This window comes from Pleuronectes platessa, chromosome 17 (assembly GCF_947347685.1).
Source record: "Pleuronectes platessa chromosome 17, fPlePla1.1, whole genome shotgun sequence".
NCBI lineage: Eukaryota > Metazoa > Chordata > Actinopteri > Pleuronectiformes > Pleuronectidae > Pleuronectes > Pleuronectes platessa.
In genome coordinates, this window is record NC_070642.1 from 14,899,024 (window position 1) to 14,919,559 (window position 20,536).

Here is a 20,536-nt window from a genome sequence, read left to right on the forward strand (position 1 = left end):
TGGATTAATAATAATTTCAGATGCACACGGTCTGTGTTTTCTTTTCTGCTTTTACATTTTAAACACTTGGCTCCATGCCTTGTCTGTGAGAAGCAGAACACTCATTGTATTTCAGAAGAAGACTTTAACAGTAAAAAGAGGCGTTGTTGGGAATGGGAGTTAACAAATATGACTTATGAACAGCAAAACATCATTCGGCTTGTTCCCCTTTTTCCAGCAGCGGTGTGTTTGTCCTCCTAAAGCTGCTTTCCTGTCAAAACCATTTTGTGCTGAGAGGGGGACATACTGCGGATGTTACTAACGTGTGGCGGGAGGATGCACCTCAGTTTATTTCCCCTCGTGATGCACATTGGATGTCACAATATAGCTGAAAGTTCGAGTCGGATCTTGAACTTTGAAAAAGTATACAGACTAATAAGCAAAAGTATTTTCAAATTAGTATAATTTTCATTCAATACTGGAATTCTTTTGAATTAAAGGTTTTCATTTTTCATTTTTATGAATATTTTTATATATGAGGTCTTATTTTTACATTTGTAGAATTTGTTTAAGATTCAGATCTCATATTTTCACGTTACAAATCCCATCTTTCCTAGCGTTATGATCTTTTTTCACTTTCAGATGGTATTTAATCAGTTTCAAAGTATTTTGTTTCACTTTCAGGTGTTTTTCCAATTTACAAATCGTATATTTTCAGTTTCAAATCACTTTCCAACGTTTGGCCTTCTAGATCAGCTTCATACACTTTTGTATTGAGAAACTATTTGATCTTTTTCCACCACACAGAGTTCACACAAGCTAAAGAGTAATTTGTAGAATCGAATTGTTTCAGGGGTGAGAACACAAACAGAGGAAACTGGCCCGAGTGTGACGTCCCACTTGACTGTGATTACATCCCGACACCAGGGGGCACAATAAACACCATAGACACCTTTTTCCCAACAGGATACTGTTTTCCACACTTTCCAGGGACTCCACTGAACTTGGGGCCATTGTGTTCAAGATGTTGCGGGTGATGAGAGTTTTCTCTGTGGGAGTTAAAGATCAGCAGACCTGGTGGACTGGACACAGGCCCTGGAGGAGATAAATCTGATACTGGTGTCCAGAGAATGTGTTGTTACTGGGATATTTGACAAGGTACGAGCAAACAACTGGAAAGAAAAGGGCTGGTGTGTGTTACTGTGAACAAGCGCCAATCAAAAAAGCAAAGAAAAATGTTTATCCTAATGCTATGCTAACGTTTTTAAGCTAGGTATTTGGTGTGCCTCAGTTTAAAATCAGCGCAGTGCAGAGAAATGGTATGTTAATGCTATGCTAACGTTTTTAAGCTAGGTGTTGAGAAGGGTCCCCCGTTTTTTTAAACACTCCTTCAACCACATTTGTACACAGCACTTTTATGACTTTGCTTTGAAAAGTGCTATATAAATATGATTATTACTATTTTTATATTAGACTTTACAGTATATAAGAGTCATCACCAAAATATGATAACGGAAACAATGTCGACACGCTAGCCCAATGTTACTTAACTGTACAAGCTAGCTGAAAAAAAGTAACTAAAATACATTTAGGAGAAAAGGAGTCTTGCAACTATAAGGTCGACATCTTCTGAGAAATAACGCTACTTTTAAGGCTACACGAATAAAGTATATCTTTCTCAAAATATTAATAATTCCTTTATCGTTATATCACAACTTTATGTAATGTTATCACTTTTTTCCCATTAACTTAATCCTCATAATATCACGACATCATTCTCTAGATGACACTTATACTTTGTCGTAGTTCACAGAGAAGGAACAGAATGGTCATTTGTTTTTTTAGCTTTAACACATTTATTCTTCTGCAGCGTGTCCCTCCTGATGCAGTTCTTTGTGAACGATCCGGTCCAGGTTTTGTATCAGTCCGCTCCTTGCCTGGTGAGCGGAGGCAGGTAACTCTCCTCAGGATCTGACTCCGGTTCCAGTAGCTACAGGTGGTCTGTAGTATTTTCCGGGTCTTCAGTCGCCCTTTCCCTTGTTTTCCTGTCCGCTCCGGCTGCTTGAATTTGAAAAGACTCGGGGAAGCAACGTCTCAGTGACCGCAGCACAAAGTCCCCACGCTTTGAACCCCCGAGAATATGGCGGGACTGGAGGATTATACTGCCTCACCAACATCAGGCTCCACGGGAGGACAGTGCGTGTTGCGAGGGTTTTAAGGCTGCGGTGTTTCGCGTGAACGCTTCTAGGTCTCGCCGAAGTTATTGCTATGAAATAAAACATGCCGTTTACTCAGAGGATCGTTGAGCCGCGGCGCGTGAGTCGCTTATCGGCGAGGGATGTCTGGATCCGGGGCGAGGAAGCCGGGAGACGCAAGTTGCGGGGACCCGTTCTGTTCACGTCCTTGGATGATGTCTGCTGTCACACTTTCACCAACATCATCCACCAACTTTCAGACCTCTCTCGTCATGCCAGCGACATCTTCCTGGGCATCGAGATGGAGGCGGGCATGGCGTTCAGGAGATCCTGCAGGATCCAGGGGCGCCTGCAGATTCTGCAAGACGAAGTTCTCAAGTGGGATCCCAAGAAAGTCAAAATCCGTAAGTTTGCAGTGTGGCCCACTTGTTTGTGATCGGCAGAGTGAGCATTACTTTCATAGTGAGGAGTCCCTATACACCTCCAGTAGAGACCCACATACATGGATAAGGCATATTGCAGGTGGATATGTATGATGTACATATACAAGAAACCAATAGTTTATAGGGAGGAGTCACTATAAACCACAAATAGAGACCCACATCTTGTCATAGGCCTCTTACAGGTGTACATGTACATAAACAGTATATACAAGAGACTAATGGTTCCTAGGGAGGAGTCACTATAAACCACAAATAGAGACCCACATCTTGCCATAGGCCTACAACAGGTGTACATGTACATATACAGTATATACAAGAAACTAATGGTTCCTAGGGAGGAGTGACTATAAACCACAAATAAAGACCCACACATATAAGCTTATAACAGGTGTACATCTACATATACAGTATATACAATAAACCAATGGTTCATAGGGAGGAGTGACTTAAAACCTCAAATATAGACCCACATACATAAAATCAGCATATTAAAGGTGGACATGTACATATATACTTATATACATGACACCAAAGATTTGTAATCAGGTGCTGATTAACAGACTCCCGACAGGAATAATTCAAAAATATGTTCTTAGAAGAAATATCTTCATGATGATGTTATAATGTTGTCACTGGTGTGAATGGATGCTGGTCAAGTCCAAGGCGACCGTCACAAAGCCCCACGGAGGAGTGACCGTTGTCTCTGGACCACATGGCTTTGTTTATGTTAATAAGGGTGTTGAGACCTGTCAGAAGAGATTGATCTTCCCTCAAAGCGCAGACCATCTGTGTTTAGGTCCTCACAGAGATCACAGGAGCAGCACCACAATCTTCTTTACCCCCCCCCCCCCCCCCCATTCTTCCTGCTGCTTTACGTATGTAAACAAAGTTCGTCAACACAAAGATAAATGGAAAATCAATGTTCCTTTTGACTTCTGTTGTTTTGGGATTAGTTGGGCTTACCCATGTCAAGCTATCTCCTGAGGTCTCCCACACAGGGCTTACATATTAACTCAGACTTTGACTCATGCTATGCATACATTTTTAAAGACAGACCTGTTCGGTTGTCTGCTTTGATATAGTAGACTATCTTCTATCTGCGACTACTACTATACCACTGCTTCCTTTTTATGGGCTGTGACGTGGTAAGGTTCAAAGACACTGCAGATAATGGATGCAAAGTAGGTTTCAGAAGATGAGGCCAAATTCCTCTGAACATGAGGGAGGGATTCAGATTTAAGTTCTGACTAATGTGCCTTTTGTTTCCTCTTTTACTGTCCATCCCATCTATTCACTCTGTCTTGTGCCTGACTCTGACTCACTCTCTCTCTCACACACCCACACACACACAGTCAAGTCTCCTGTGAAACATATTGGTTTCCTGGAGACTTAACCTAAAACATGTCATCACCTTAACATTTAACAATTTATGTGTCTCCACAAGAAAGACATGTCCCCATAATATAACTATGTAAACAGATTTAGGTCCCCGCAACATTAGCCATACCAGATTCACAGCACAGATTCACAACTGGTTGCAGGGTAAAGATAAGCCGACCCGACAGAACCCAGACACAAGCGAACGCAATGTATGATGAGCAATGAGTTGAAGATACATACACACGGATAAGTCCATCGTTCTGTGTTCAGGGGGCGTTCTCTGCCACAAGACAGCCACCAGACATTGAACTAATCCACTGTGTTGTTGCATGGCATGACTCAACATTTATAGATTTATCTGTTGAAGTTCAGATTCACACCTGGGCAAGGCTTGAGAGTTCTTTATTTAAATAAAGGTTGAGACAGTCATCAACTTAGTCACTGCAGATCAGGACAAGGTGTGAGAGAGTAGACTGGAATGCAGTGTGTTACGTCTACACAGATCTAAAGTTGCCGGCTACCTCATAGCCCTAAGGCCGGAACTGGGTGTAAAGGAACACTGAGGTTAGATTCATTGCAACACATGTTAGTTCCTTATCCACACAAACAAATACCTGTCATTAAGGAAATTCATTGGAATCTGCATCAGCATTCACACAGGGAGGGAGGGGTGGATTTGAATATGAACAGCTGGTGTATTTGTTTTGAATGGATATTTGAATGAGAGTTTGGGTCGTGCACAAAACTTCATGAAAACTCTTGCAGTCTGTTTACCAGTATATCCTTAATACAACCTCATGAGACATTGCCTTTAGGATGGTGGTGGTAAGCCAGACCAGAAGAATATATATCCTAATTATATCGGCTAAATATTTAACTTTGACTGGTCACTCTGTTGTCTTCAACTACTGTGGGTCAGGAATCCTTCCTCTAACTGCAGCTCAGAGATGGATCATATTACTGGTTAGGGGCAACAAGAGGGGCCCCTATATGCTGGGGGACTGACTTTCAAGGAAGGGCATAGTGTGTGTGTGTGTGTGTAGTGCATGGTATCGCTTTGCTGTTTCTACCTATGCACTCAAAAGTGATCGGTAAATGCCATGGGATTTCCTCTTTATTTGTATTTTGACTGTCACATGCCAGTGCAGGTCACAAAAGCCAAAGGCCAGAGGTCGTTTCTTCCGCCCTCAGAGGGGAACACCTGACACTACAGAGTCAAGAGTTTAAACAAAGTATTGTCTAGTCTGGCTTGCATTGGGTAACTGTTTTAGGCCAAGGATCGCTGCTGTGGCAACTTGATGCACTAAGGACATTAAATGCACTGGGATCAATTTATTCAGGCACGGGAAGTAATTTCAAGAAGAGACTGTGTGTACAGTCCCCAAGTGCAATCCATGACAACTGCACCATGTTGTTTGTGATATTAGAAGAAGACTCTGGAGGTTTTTTTGAGCAGCTAAAAGGGTCACATGTACAGGGACACTTTCTAAATAAACCAAATTCATCGTGTTAAAGACTGACTTAACTGACCCAGTATGTAACTCATGCTAAAGATAAATTGCTTTCAGATAAACTCTGGATAACTCTTATGTTGTATCCAGGTGTACAGCATTCACATGACTCATAGATATAGGAGGCTGGGGGAATTAAAGGCTTGTTTTGGGCTGCAACTAACCATGATGGTCTATTGAATTGATTAATCTGCAGATCATGTTCTGAGCTAATGTTTTCCTATCAACTGCAGAGAAACCAAATAAATTTAGTTAAAATTCCTTTTTACAGCAGAACAGAGGATCATCACATTTGAGTAGTTGTTGGAATATCAGTTTCTATCTTGAAAAACGGTTTCATGTATTGATTTTCAGAATAGTCCTTGTACTACTTCCTGCTCTAGACATCTTTGGCTTTTTCAAGCGAAACCTCGGCTTTTAGGTGAAATTGGCCTTTAACTATATCTTAATCACTGAGCCCCCTTTTGCTAAATATAACACTTGGTTGAGTAGGGAGTTTTCTATTTTAATGTCGAAAGTAGGTCGAACAAGTGAAGGTTAATTGGAGTTAGGAGGAGTCTTAGGCTGCCCTGTCAGATATCGTGATGGCCACCAAGCTACCTCCTGCTGGTGGGTCTTTGAAATAGACCCCCTCACACACAGAACAATCTTCAGCCGACACATTTATCCAGCTGACCTGCCAACGTCCACAATCCATCTTTCTCTCACAGACACACAGGACAAGTGGCTGTGCATTCCTTCCCTTATCCTTGTGATATTTATAGATGTACGTTTTTTTGCCTGTAGTGTTGATCTTTCGTCTTCATCTTGCAGTCATGGTTAGAGCATGTTGCTATCTCAAGGACCTGTGTGTGTGTGTGTGTGTGTGTGTGTGTGTGTGTGTGTGTGTGTGTGTGTGTGTGTGTGTGTGTGTGTGTGTGTGTGTGTGTGTGTGTGTGTGTGTGTGTGTGTGTGTGTGTGTGTGTGTGTGTGTGTGTGTGTGTGTGTGTGTGTGTGTGTCAGGCTGGTACAGCTGCACACTGGTCATGAGTGGTAGTGCGTAAGAATCACCAATCAGTAATGATGATAACAGTGAAACTACACCGCTTGAGTTAGATCCAAATTGTGTTCCTAATCTCATGACAAAAATAACACTGTGTTGTCATGTCTGGATAGACCTCCATCCATCCACCCATTTATCAAGGCATTATCTATTTGAGCGTCGTGGTGGGGCCAATCCCATTGGGCTGTCATTGGTGGAGAGACAGTGTAAACCCACGACAGATCATTAGTGTATCCCAGGGCCAACATACAAAGATCAGTACAGACATAAAACCAACATTTACACCTATGGTTGATTTCGATTCAGGAAAGTAACTTAATCCCGAGGCCTTTGTAAATCAACACAAACATTTAGAGAACATGCAAATCCCGCCCCTGGATTGACTTATTTCTTTTTATGGTATTTTAACTGCCTTCTCTCTCCGTTTTCCACAAAAACGCACAGAAGCTAAAAAGCATGCAAACCCCTCTTGAATCCTTCCTCAATTCTTCTGACACACTATTCACTCATGCCGGCAGTGGTCCCGTCCATTCATCAATAGAGAGCAGTCATTACGCAGCCAGAATCTCCAAGTCAGTTCCCACAGGGCTCGTTCCAACCAAGGGAGCCTGGCCTGGTTTCAGAGGTCGACCTGGTCCCATGAGTGACAAAAGAGAAGGGTTTGGACTGAAGGAGAAAAGTCGGGAGTAAAGAGTGGGAAAGGGGCTGTGTATTAGTGTGTGTGTGTGTTTGTTTGTGCGCATTCATACAGCAGCCCACTCTCGCCTCTGTGCAGACCGCTCAGGATGTAGATGCAGCCCTGGCGATTGCACAGACTTGTGAGGGAGTGAAAGACGGAAGACATTATAGTGATGAATTTGTGTGTTGTTCTTAAAGCACTCTTGTGTAATTGTACTGTGTGTGTGTGTGTGTATATGTACACATTCATTTCCATCAGCGGCCTGACCGTTTTAAGATACTTGTTGATCATCACATGAGAAGTTTCTCCTCCAGCTGCTTTGACTCAGAGCGGTCGTCCTGTCGGCAAAACTAAATCTGTCAGAGACTGATTTGCTGTTGATGGTTTCAGACATTAAAGTTAATAAGAAAATGGCTAAATGTAGAGTTGTGTGTGTGTGTGTGTTTGTTGCCCTGACTATGTTTAAGGCTTGGTTTGAACCAGTGTTGTTAGGCCTGTGGTAACTGCTGGTGAACACCAGATTACTCTACAGTATATAATTAGTGTTTATACCACTCATTTCATGCCAGAATTAGATAATTAGTTTCTACACAAACTGACTGAACTGGAGTCAGACTATTTTGATAATTGTTTGAACAAAAAGCCTCTGATTTATTGAGAGAATGTGATGAAAGTTCTGACTTTGTTTATTAGAAGTTTATTCAACAAAGGAGAAACAGCTTTGGAGGAATCCGGGGAAGTAGAGAGTGAAGCATCCATTTATATGTGTTATGGGTTGATTGATTAGAATATTGTCCACATCAAGAGGATTGTGGTTTAGCAACATCTCATTTATAATGTCTCAAACTCCATGTAGGTCAGAAGGGCACCAAACACAGGTTTAAACTTCATCCTCATACTAACTGCTGCATGTTGCTCAGGCCTATACTCAAGGTGTAATCATGGCCGTCCATAAACATGGATCCATGTTCACACACTTAGAGGAGCCAGGACTTGCAGGTTTGCAGTTGTGGGTGCTGTGCGGTAATCCAGGGTTTAACAAGCAAGCAGGGACATGAGCAAGATGAAATACGAACTGTGGGGACCTCTGCAGTGAGGAAGAACCAGTGATGGATTGGGACACCTCTTTGGCTTCCTATGCACTGACGCAGACCTAAACATACACATACATTTCTGAGGACACACTCATCCACTTAATCCATTTATTTTTTCATCTTTTAGACTTTATACTACTACAGAAAACATAATTTTCACTTTTATATCTTGCTCTGATTAAGAGCCGAAAGCTTAACTAACACAAATGGTAATTACCAGTTTGACACATTTTTAGAGTGCATTTCTGTGCTTTTAGATTTTAGATTTTGTACGTATGATTACAGCCTGTTTATTCCTCCCTCAGCGCATATTGTGGACAGATGCATTTGGAGTGCAGTTGAAGAGTTCAACCTTTGGTCATGGTCCTAGAATTCACATAACTGTTTTTGGAGTGAAATAATCACCAATAGCCAGATGTTCACTCCGACTGTTTTTCCTCTTGAGAGACAAACAGGAGCTGAGGTGACAACAGAGCTGGAAAGGAATCTGTCGGGAGGAGACATGTCTGTGTCCTCAAGGTCACACATCTTTTTGTCAAATTAAAGATGAACACATTTGTTTTTAGAGAGATCGAACGCAGGGGTCACATTCACCAAATATAGTCGGGTGTGAATTTTTTTGTTACGATGGAAAAATGTAAAGGCTAGTCATCAGTTTGATAGATTAGACCCCTGAGGGTGATCCACTGTAATCTAATGTAATTCACACACAACATCTACTGTTAAATAGGATATGAAAATATAAACTATCACGACCCTGTTGTTGAAAATGACGCACAAGAAAGAGTAACCTAATCTCTGCTCTTATAGAACATGTGACAACACATTCTCACCTTGTTTTTTGTTTGCGTCGGAGACACTGGACAGATGTGGCACGAGGTTTCATCACTCTCCATCGTCAGTCACTCTCCCTTTTTTCCACAGCTTTCCCTCCCTCCTTCCTATATTTTAATGGCTTTTCCTCTCTACCCTCTGTCTTACCCCCTCTCCTGTAGCACTCTTTCTTTCTCTCCTCCTGTTGTTTCAAATGGCTCGCAGACCTTTTCCTCTCTCATCTCTGTCCATCCTTTGCACTTTGATGTCAGCACACACTCTGCCCCAGTGACCACAACAAAGACAAGGGTTCTGCTTGCTCTCAATTTCTTTCCCCGTTGCCTGTCTGCCTTCTAATCTTTTTGTTTACATTTCTTTTTATTATACGTCTTCCTGAACTTTTACGCTTCCTCTGTCTGTGCAACTCTTTTATCATGTTTCTCTTTAATCTTCTTCAATCAATCTGTATACGGCAATTACTGTGATACTCAAATTTCTAGTTCACAGTGGTGGGATTGGCGTAGGTGTTGAAGTGATGTGTACAGTTGGGAGGGAGACAGACACAAGGCAAACGCATCCATACATCAAATGGTGACATAGTGCAGCAGGTGGGAGCTCATCTTACAGGAACATAAAGTCTATTGTTATCCTCCATCTGCACTCAAGGCCTGGAAACACAAACACACACACAAACTGCACACACCAACACACACTCCTGCATATACGCTGACTCCGTGACCGCGTCAGGGAAAAAAACTAAACAGGATTTCCTGCCACATCTGTCACTTGTGCCACTTAATCATGGCACACAGCGGTGGTCCGTCCTGTAGAAATGTAAAGGGTGTGTCCTCCCAACAAGCAACAAATCAAAATGCCAGTGCCGATCTGGAGAGTAATGACCACAGCGAGGTGGAGTTTTCAAATGAGAGTTGAATATGCGAGGTAGCTGAATATTGGCTCTTTGGAACTTGTCATGGGGAGATAAGAGGGTGGAGTTTCAGCTATCTTTGGATTGGCAGATGATTTCTAAGAAGCAGCTGTTCATTTGGCTCTTTTCAGGAATATTTTTAGCCCCGTAAAGAGTTGTGACTTTGGACAATTGGAATTCCTTTAACTTCAGCTGAATAAACAACTTGAAAAAAAGAGGGGGATTGAGGGTTTGGTTTCAGCATGCAGACTGTTTAACAGTTGCAGGATGTTGTGGCATTTATTTATTCAACAGTGTTTTATTTAATTATTTTCAATCTCTGTAATATTAGCAGTCTAGAAATCCCTCTGTTAAAACATGTTAAAAGGAATTGTCTAAACTGTGCAGCAAATTAAAAGTAGGCTAATTTAGTTGGGATTCATGCAGATCTTTCTTTCCCCAGTTCTATGATGGAAAGTCCCAGATGGGAGTCAGGAGGACATATGTATCAACTGTCAGCTATGTTAATGTTAGTACTAGTAGGGGGGGTGGGGGTTGGGGGGTTATGCGGTGTATTGTGGCAATGTTGGGGGTGAGCTGTGTTTATGATTGCCACAGGGAGACTTGGGGAATAACCATAATGGCTTGTAAAAGTGTGTTCTTACAGTAGGGCCGGATAGTACAGAAGAATATCAGCCTTAATTAACAATAATGGTAAAAAGAGAGTCAGAATGTGTAAAATCGTTTGGGCAGGCGACTTGTTTCTGTGCCTGAAAGCTTCTTTTCCTGTCGCCGCCCTGCACTGCATGTGTTTGTGTCAGAGAGTGGCAGCACAATCTGTTGTCCTTCCAACGGCCAAAGGGTCCATTGTCAACATGTTGACCTGCATAACCTCTCTAGGCCCATACAATACACATGCACACCTATAGTTTACACTATGTGGTTTTGGTTGTTTTAGCTTTGTCTGAAAATCGTAAACGTCGCCACAGGCCTGAGCCTCTAATTTGACTTTATCTTTTATTGTTGAAATATTTGGATACTTGCTCATTTTCAACAGACAGGAAAAAAATCTTCTGTGCACCACTGAGAGCATGAAAACATATTTGATCTAGGAATTCTGTGAACATCAAATACTCGTAGAAACAGAAATACTAGTAGAATTCCATCCAGCTTTTTCAGATCTTAGGGAGAATCTTCTGGTTAATACTGACTGACATCCTATGCCAAGTTTGGACAAAGTGACTTTCCAAATTGTCAGAATGCTGTACAGCAACTCTGTTAGATCCTCCGAGTTGAAACGGTTCACGGAAGTCACAGTTGTATAGAAATGGCAAATTGTGTTTTTTATTCTCATGATCTATGCCATAAACAATGTAATACGTTCAATTTTTACTTTGTGTGGCCTGTACGACATAATTCATTTGTGTAATATTTCACCAGTTATTTGATAGTGTGATCGGCGTATTTGGCTTATTTGGGCTTATTTTGCCTCTAACCTAAAGAGAACTTGTGACATCAACATAAATCTGTTTTCATTTTCTAGTGGAAGGCGGCTACATATTTCTAATTTCTCTATGTGAAGTACGGCTACTGAGTATTGTTAAAGCTGCATCCTCACATCCTGGCTTCTTTGGCTTTAGGATGAATGACTTGGACTGTCTCGATAAATATCCCAATTTTTTTCATCGGCTCAATCACAACAACCCACTCATTCATCATCAGGCCAGCCTGACTCTCTTTGTCTGTGCTTTTTTCTACTGCAGAGTAATTTAAGACTTAGGACTAAAAATAAAAGACTGATTGTCCCCTCTCTCTCTCTTGGCCTCTCTCTGCTGTGTTGTTTTAGTGGAGTGCTTCCTCTCTCTCTTCGACTCGCTGTCTTGCTTTCTCTCTGTGTTGGTTAGTTAGTGTGGATTCAGTTCAGTAAAATGTTTTTCAAGTTAAGATGTGACAATGCAAAAAAGAATGTATTCGCAGATGTACATTTTTTTGTTTAGTTAATTTGAAACTTGTCTCGCTTTAGCACGATATAAAGAAATGCACCACATGTTTTTCTGTGCAGCACAGGCGCGCGCACACACACACACACACACACACACACACAAACCCATACAGAGGGTTTAGAGTTGATTTATTTACTGTCCTATTTTCCTTTAATTAATTGGGCAGAAAATGGGTCATAATGTGATGCTTTTGGCTCACCTGAAGCAGATTCCTAGTTCATCATCCATCTTTTCACGTCATGTATGTATGTGTGTGTGTTTGTGTGTGTGTCTGAGAAAGTGTCAGTTACTGTGAAATATGACATACTACGCACAGGAATCCCAGCTGACTACTGAATCTCCTTCTGCAGCAGCTCTAGCAGTGTGCCTCATCCACAGGGACCTCATTGTGTGCGTGTGTGTGTGTGTGTGCACTTGCAGGTGTGCGATTAAGATGGCCCCCTTTAAGCGTTCATGCATCAGTATTTTCCGTCATATATAGATGACTAATATTCACATACCTTTTACAATACTCATACCTGTGTGTGTGTGTGTGTGTGTGTGACATTTGTAGTATTGCGAGATGTCTGCTTATGTTTGGTCTGATATGTGCTGTCATAATGGTCCACCCACAGGAAAATAAGGGTTGTGTAAGAGAAAAAACAGGTGTGTGTCTGTGTGTGTTCACTTCTGACCGCAATATGATGTGTCTGTCTCATGTTTTCTTTCTCACTCTCGAGCTGCTTTCTCTCCTCTCCTCTATCTCCTCTATGAGTGAGAGCAGAACTCAGTGTAGAAAGATCCAAACCACCTGTTGGTTAATCCCTAACAAGTGCTGCCTCTACTCCATGAGGAGTAGCCGTAAGTCTACATGAGCAGTAAGCGAGAGAATAACAGGTTGACTGATGATAACAGACAGCGACTGTTTTCGATGCTTTACAATCTTTCCAAACTGTTGACAGAAAGTAAACTTAAAAAATAATTCTGTGACCAATTTAATCAGTTTCAACAGCTAATGATTCCTTTCTTCACCACAGCATTATGTCAAGTTTTAAGAAAATCATAGTTTGTATTTGTTTAAAACACAACGTCCTTGGTGGAGGTCACACAACAGCTACACATTAATGAATCAGGAAGTAAAGAAAATGTAGTGCACAAGGTAATTATACAGAAACACAACATGCTGCCATGTTAGTGTATTCATAACCAAATATAGTGCACACAGACAGACAGACAGACACACATGCTGTAATCCCACACATCTGTATTCTGAGCATCCAGCTGTTTTTTGTGTGTGTGTGTCTGTGTTCAAAAAGAACAAAAGAGCACACTTAAAGCTGCCCTCTGATGCCACACAGTGAGAGGGGATTTTCAGAGTCAGTGATGGGGATTATGAAGAATATTATTTCATACGGCTACAGAATGGTTAATCTCCTTAAACCCTGCTGCAGTCTGCACGCCCATTCCTGTTTCTGTCCCCACAATGACGGCTGCAGGAGGATGTGAAGCCGAACAGACAGTGCATGATGGGAAACAACCTGTTCGTTTGTCTGTACATGTGTCTTACCTGTTGGTTTACAAATAAGAGGGGTGTGGGGACGTGGGATTATGGAAGTCAGTAATTAGTGGAGATTTGCTTGTTGGCTTGGATTTTCACATTGAGCTTGTTTTTTAAAATACGATGAGTCACTTCCATCAAGTATTGTTGCTGTTGCTCCATAACACGACCGCACTGATGTTAATCTGCTGCTGTCGGTGGATTGAGTTTTTCTTCAGTCGCTGACGTTTGTGCTGATCTGCAGATTCTGATTCTGAAAACAAACCTACTTTAAGACATTCCCGTGAATAATTGGACTGTTTTGGTCCAGCGGTGCCTTGCCCAAAGGTACTTCAGCCAGTGTTGTTGATGAAGTGAAAGAGCTGGGATTTAAATGGTCAGACCTTTTAATCACAACCCCTTCTGTCTGCTCTGCAAGCTGGTGTATTTACTCAGCTGTGTTTTTGACCTTCTCTCTCTCTGTCTCTCTAAGTGTGGAAGGAGACGTGTGTGTGTGTGTGTCTGTGGGTGTGCGCGACTGCGTGTGCATGTGTGTGTTTGAGTGAACAAGGCTATCGCCATTATTGTTGTTTGATTAGGTGTGTTCCCAACCCCCAGGTGTTTTTATCACTAAAGGTGTCAGATGCCTGGTGATTTAGGCTCAACTAAGCTTCTGGGAACTATTCACCCATCTGAATAAGAGTGGAAACTTTAATTATATTTATCATTTTCATAATAGATTTTAATACATATAATAGACGCCCAGCCGGGTTCAACAGAAAATACTCAAAGTTCAAGGGAACCTGGATCAAGGTCTACATTCAAAACCCCTTTTGAATGTAGAGTTAGAAAGTTGTAATTTGTCAATCAGAAGATAAAGGCTACGAGTCTTATCGCTCAGGTCATTGATTATCATACTGTAAGGATTCATAAATGTTGGTCCTGAAGCCGTCCTCGTAGTGTGATACCAGTGTATCAAGTAACTGTTATTGTCTGTGTGCCGGTGGCGTCATCCGGCCTATAACATCATAGGCCAGTTTCACCCCTGTTGGAGTCACGGCTGTTTGCGAAGGATCTGGTTCCTCCCTCAGAGCGATGGATGTTTTGTGTTCTGGGTTTGTGTGTTTCAGGTTGCACAGCTTTTCACTGTAGTTCCATGGAGTTGGGTTTTCTATGGTGTCATTTTGGTAACTCCTCACTTGTTTTGCTTTCCAGGGCCACATATAGGCGATAAGCTGATCTTCTGATATCCTGCTTGAATGTGACACGCAGCCTAAAATTACCACCTTATATTCACAGAATAATGACTCTCTTAGAATATAACGACTATCAGATATTTATTTTCCCTAAGCAGCCCTAATACTTTGTAAGGGCGTCGTCATAATATAACATAACTATTAAAGAAAATAATGAGTAATTCAAAATCCCAGCTAGATTTTTGGTTTGTGCTTTCGTTCTTGACTCTCAGACACATTAGTGAGTTTATAGTCACTTAAACGTGTCAAATGATCTACATCATAAACACATCATTATCTCTATCAACACCTTTCACCTCTTTAAATCTCTTTCTTCCTTTACTCCTCCTGTCTCTTACACACACACACACACACTCTCACGCACACACCCAGACACACACCCATGCACACATTCCTCATTCGTTTGATCCAATAATCTCAATGAGGCCCATTCCAGCTAACTAACAAGGAAGCACCACATAAAAGAAAAGCCTGCCACCCCCTTCTCCTTTCAATGAAATGTCTTCAACTTCAACAATGTGCCCCTACTGTCTGCTGGAATCAAGATTAAATCAGCCCATCAGCTGCGTCTCTAACTGTCAGGACCTCACTTCACCCCAGACCCATCCTACCGGCGCTGTTGGACAAACTTGTTCTAGAAGCCTGAAGGACCCTGAAGAGGAAGAGGAAGGGGTAGCGAGGCAGGTCAATAAACACAGCAAGGGCTCTCGGCCTTGTGGGAGCAGAGGTCCCCTGAGTCCCAGAGACCCTGGAAGCCTGAGATGAGACTGTATGTCTTTGTTGTTGGGAGACAGAAGCCGTGATGAGTGGTCTGGATAGAAATGTCAGATCCCCTAGGGCTGGGAGGAAAAGAGAAATCCATCAATCTTTCTCTTTTATCAAACATTTATGAATGAGTCTGGTCTTTGTTCTGCATGCAGCTATCTTCTTGCCCATTTCCCCATTTTGTCTTTAATGCTATCTCTTCCCTTGTTTCTATTTTCATTTTACCCCCCCCCCCCCCCTCTCTTTGATTGTAAGTTAAATAAGAGTGAGGAGAAACATCACAGAGACTCCACAATAGAGCAACAGAACAAACACATGTGGAACCTTTGACTCCTGTAGACAGCTGTGGAAAAATAAACTGAGTGATTTCATTAAAGTTATTTTCATTTCAAAACATTAAGAATTAATATTGAAGCTTGAGGGCACTTGTGGGCAAATATTAACTCTTCCAGTTTCTTGTTACATCTAAAAATTTAAATAATCACCCTGTCAAATAAAGTAATACCTCCAGAGAATCCTTTCAGATTTGGTACAAATGGTCACTTGGACTCTTCAACCGATTAACATACCTTACTTGTGGAGGCTTCAACAAATACATGTAATTCTGTATCGGCTAAAATTACACTCAAACCTGTTGTGAGGTTTCTCTTTGTAAGCCAGTTTCTACTCTTGTGAAAGTAAGGAAACACTTCACTAGTTGATCAAGTAAACCTTTATTCTATATTAGCTCATCAAGAGCCACATGATATCTATATTTGATCTGATAGTCTTACGAACTACTTTTTCTGAAGCACACAGATCATTGAAGATCATGTGTTGAAGCGAGCAGGCTGAATCTTTTATGTTGAGGTGTCTGTCAAATCTAATCAACATTTCTTATCTTATGCTACTTCATGAACATTAGGGTACTACTCCAAACTATCTAGTTTCTTTTCTGCCTTCTCAGCCAACACAAGTAATTACAGATCTTACAGTTTGGGATATTTATTGGATTTGATACTGGATTAATAAAGTACTGTGGAATGTCAACCTAGGAAACCTACCACAACAAAGTAGAAGATCGAGTCAAGATAGACAAAGTGTCCATCTAATGTAATGAAATTTGTGAAATAGCTAAGATACCTTGGTGGCAGGTAGATAAGGAAGCTAAAAAACAAAAACCGAACCTTTGTAGATATGATGAAATAACCTGCTGCCCTGTACATGTAAAAATTGTCCAACATAAATCAGAGGACTGGCTCTTATGCACAGTAGAATCGACAGTTGCAGGCTGTCAAACACACAAAGGTCCAGTTTATTGTCATGTTTTCCTCCTTTGCCTTTTGTTCACTGTTATCCTTGCTTTATACCCCCCCCTCCCCCCTCAGTATTTCTTCCTCCTCCCTGATCGCCTCCTTTTTTCTTTCTGTTAAGTTTAGTATTTTTTGGCACAGTATATGTGCCATTGAGGCTGAGGAGTCAGACAGGACTATACACAACAGAGAGTGAAGAAAAAGGAGGCTAATTCCTTCTGGCAGACCAGTGCAGTTACAGACAAATGGACACACACACACACACACTCACTCACAATCACACACACACAGATTCTTGGCCAGAATGAGCCCTCCCAGCACGCTGACCATTCTGCAGCAGTCACAACTCAGTGCCTCGATAGAAAGAGAGGGAGTCCAGAGAGGGAGGGAGCGGAAATGAGAGGATAAGGTGGAGGAGCTGAGAAGGTGAGAGAGGATAAAAAGTAAGAATAGAAGTGTCCGAGACATCTGGATGAAAGACAACGGAGGAAAAGCAGCGGAAGAGAAAGAGGTTTAATGCCAGGTTTAGGTGTACCTTCAATTTCCAGCAACGGAACATTCTGATGAAACAAAAGATGTAAAGAAAGAGCAAAACAAACTTAAACCCACGTCACAGAGCTAACTAGACTCTGGGTTGTGTTTATCTACATTTAAATGTAACAATATTAACATTTTTAAAAGCCAGTTAGCTTTATACCCTCTTTCACATTTATGCCTTGAACACCTTAGACTGTGAGTTTTGCCATTTGGTTCGTTATACCAGTAAAAACAACATACAGCTGCATAAGTCAATTCATTGATGAGTAGACAATTTGTCAATCAACACATTTTCAAGCAAAAATACCAACAATTCAATTTTGTACGTGTTCTTCATCTTATCTTGTAGTAAAGTTTTGGAGAAAACAAGAGAGTCAATGTCACCTTTTGCAAAATTTTAAATTTGTGATCAAAGCATGAATTGATGATTTGAGAAAGTACCAGGCAGAATGATCAGCAGTTAAAGAAATAAATTAGTTGCCGCCCTAAAAGCCAGTCAGCCTTTGAAGATTGAATGTTGGTTGTGTAATTTAGATTAATGTTATGTTTAAGAATTATTCTTTCCAGCTGTCCCTCCCCCTTTTGCGGTAAAAATCTGTCCATTCAAGTCTGTGATTTACTTTGTTTGGAAAAAAAGCACAAAATGAGTCCCACACATGCATGCTTTTACTCCCCACTGTTGTTTCACATTATGCTGAAAATAGCTTTTATTTATTTATTTGTGGATGGGACATTCCAAATGATTATACAGTGAAGGAAGGGGGAAGGAGATTTAGAGATGAGTCCGAGGAAAGAAAGGCGAAAGAGGTCGGGGGGGGGGGGCAGGATGAAGGAAGCAAGGGAAGACCGGAGAGGGGAGTTTATGGTAAACAGCTACTAACAACATAACTGGGTGTCCTAATTGGGTTAGGGAGGAGTGTGTGTGCCTTTGAAAGTGAGTGAGAGGCTCCTCAGGAAAACAGCTGCCCCCGTGGCTTCTTAAGGCTGAGGGCAGTAGGTCGGAGGGAGCCCCCTTAACCAGCGAAGTCATATAAACACACATACTCATAACAGAGACACACACACACACCCTCATGTCTCCTCACCATATGGGAACCCAACCCAGTGAGCCTTTCAAGTGGCTGTTGCGGGCTGGGGAAGGGAGGGGAGGGGAGGCAATTTCAGGAGCCGGGAGATGACACACGAGGTCTAAGCAGTTGTTGCGCTCCTCCTTTGGCTCATCCCTTTTGTTTCTTTACTCGCACAAGGTTGGGCTCGTAGTCGTTGTGGTTTGGGTTTGACCCCGATAGTTTCCCAATAGTTCCCCAGAAGTCCTCTGAAAAATTTAGGTGGAGTTCGTATTTGGGTGTAGTTGAGTTCTGCCACATGTGCGGTTAGGCAATTAAAGGTCTCACCCCAATTCTGTCTGAAAGGCGTTTTTGTCCACTCACACTACAACAGTGATGTAATGCAACTGGCTGGAATTAATCATGTAACTTCTAAATATGTTATATGTTCATCTATAAAATGAATATAGCCAAAGGAAAGTGGCTTCGGCAAATAATAAACCATATTTCACATCTGAACTCTGAATTGTGTTGGAACTACAAAGTCAAATTTGTACATTTGGAGCTGACTGCCAAGTTCAACCCCTTTCTCTTCTCCGTCAAGCTCTCCACCCCATCGCCCGCTCTCACACAGAAGCCCATTGTGTGAGCTCACGTCTACCAGGCACTCTGAGCCTGCAGCCGAGGCAGCTTGAGCCGTAGTAACACCAGAAGTCACACGCATCCACCCGTGCACCAGTTCGTTCTCTGAAACTTGGTTTTTTTCCTCCTGGGTCACTGGGACACTGTAAATGGAAACAGGTCAAATTACCATGCGCTCGAGAAGAAAGATGAATGCAGACATTACAATCATCGTAGCAAAGTGTTCGATTTCCAAACCCTGCACTTAAGGACACAAACACCTGCTGAACTGGATATGAACATCACACCTAGTTTCATCTAAGAATCATATCCGCTCCCTCAGGTGTGTGTGTAGAGTGTGGATAACCCAATCTGGTCCTGACTGGTCCTGGCAGGTCTAGATCGGTTGGAAAGGATTTGATCAAAGAAATGTTTATGTGCCATTGTGGCTGGGTTCGGTTACATTGGCTGGGCTACGTGCTTGAGTATATTTAAACTGTCTGTGCCTGTAATTAATGTAAATATACGGCTCGGGTGGTGGAGATGAGACAAGATGACCCTCATAATAAGTCTCAGTGTCTTTGGCCAATTTGATTATTTTATTTCATATGAGGTGAACAGCAACAGTAAATGCCTGAGAAGACCAGCAGGGTTTGACATTAGCAATGTCTTATGGCCATGATCAGTTCGCCATGATGGATTGCTTGATGGCACTAAAGAAGAGTGCACTTCTCCTCCAGCACAGCTTAACTAAAGCATACACAAGCAAACAGTTGAGCAACTAAATTAAGGCCTGATGGGATAGTGGCTCCCTGAATTATCTTCAAGAAACTAAATGGCAAAACAAATCCACGAGGAACTAATCAAAAGTGGTGGGAGCTGAGAGAGCAACATCCCCTTTGTGACAGGAAGCAGCTTATGAGAAACTGTGGCTCTGACCATGTTCCTGATGTGAGTTTTTTACATGTGAAGCCTTTTCTACAACACTTTTGTTGGTGCATTGCTGCATGTCTTGGCTTGCTACTACCATCTGCTCACATTTTTTTTTCTCAAACGCCAGAGTAAAGTGAATGTCCTAAATATAGCAACTTTTGCAACAAAAATATAGTAAGGTAAATGTTCTACATGTGGACAGGTTACAGATCAGTAAGTAATGATTTATAGTGATTTATTTATATATTACATTTTTTATAGAAAGGCAGCATGCAACATCAAATTCAGGAGACACACACACCTACTGTCATTGCAGCCTGTTCTGTTTTCCAGAATTGTATGTGCAGTAATATTTGACACAAGCTGAACCCCTGAGAGATGACACAGACCACACACTGTGCCCAATGTGCCCTGCTACTGTGCAGTGGTGACATTTACTGATAGTACTCTCTCTCTGTCTTCTCTCTGCTCCAGCCGTCCTCTGATACTGTCCAGGCTCTCTCTCTCTCAAACACACACACACA

The 20,536-nt window shown here is 41.8% G+C and overlaps 1 protein-coding gene across 4 annotated transcripts in view; it reads left to right on the forward strand.

Annotated features, from left to right (window-relative positions):
- The first annotated feature begins 953 nt into the window (after positions 1 to 953).
- nhsl1b (NHS-like 1b) overlaps positions 954 to 20,536 on the forward strand; it is a 93,636-nt gene continuing 74,053 nt past the window's right edge. For all 4 annotated transcript variants that reach the window (XM_053445358.1, XM_053445360.1, XM_053445362.1 and 1 more), the window contains exons 1-2: positions 954 to 1,137; positions 1,850 to 2,578. In XM_053445358.1, the coding sequence (XP_053301333.1) occupies positions 2,260 to 2,578 (319 nt within the window). In that variant the 5' untranslated portion in view covers positions 954 to 1,137; positions 1,850 to 2,259. The remainder of the gene's footprint in view (positions 1,138 to 1,849; positions 2,579 to 20,536) is intronic.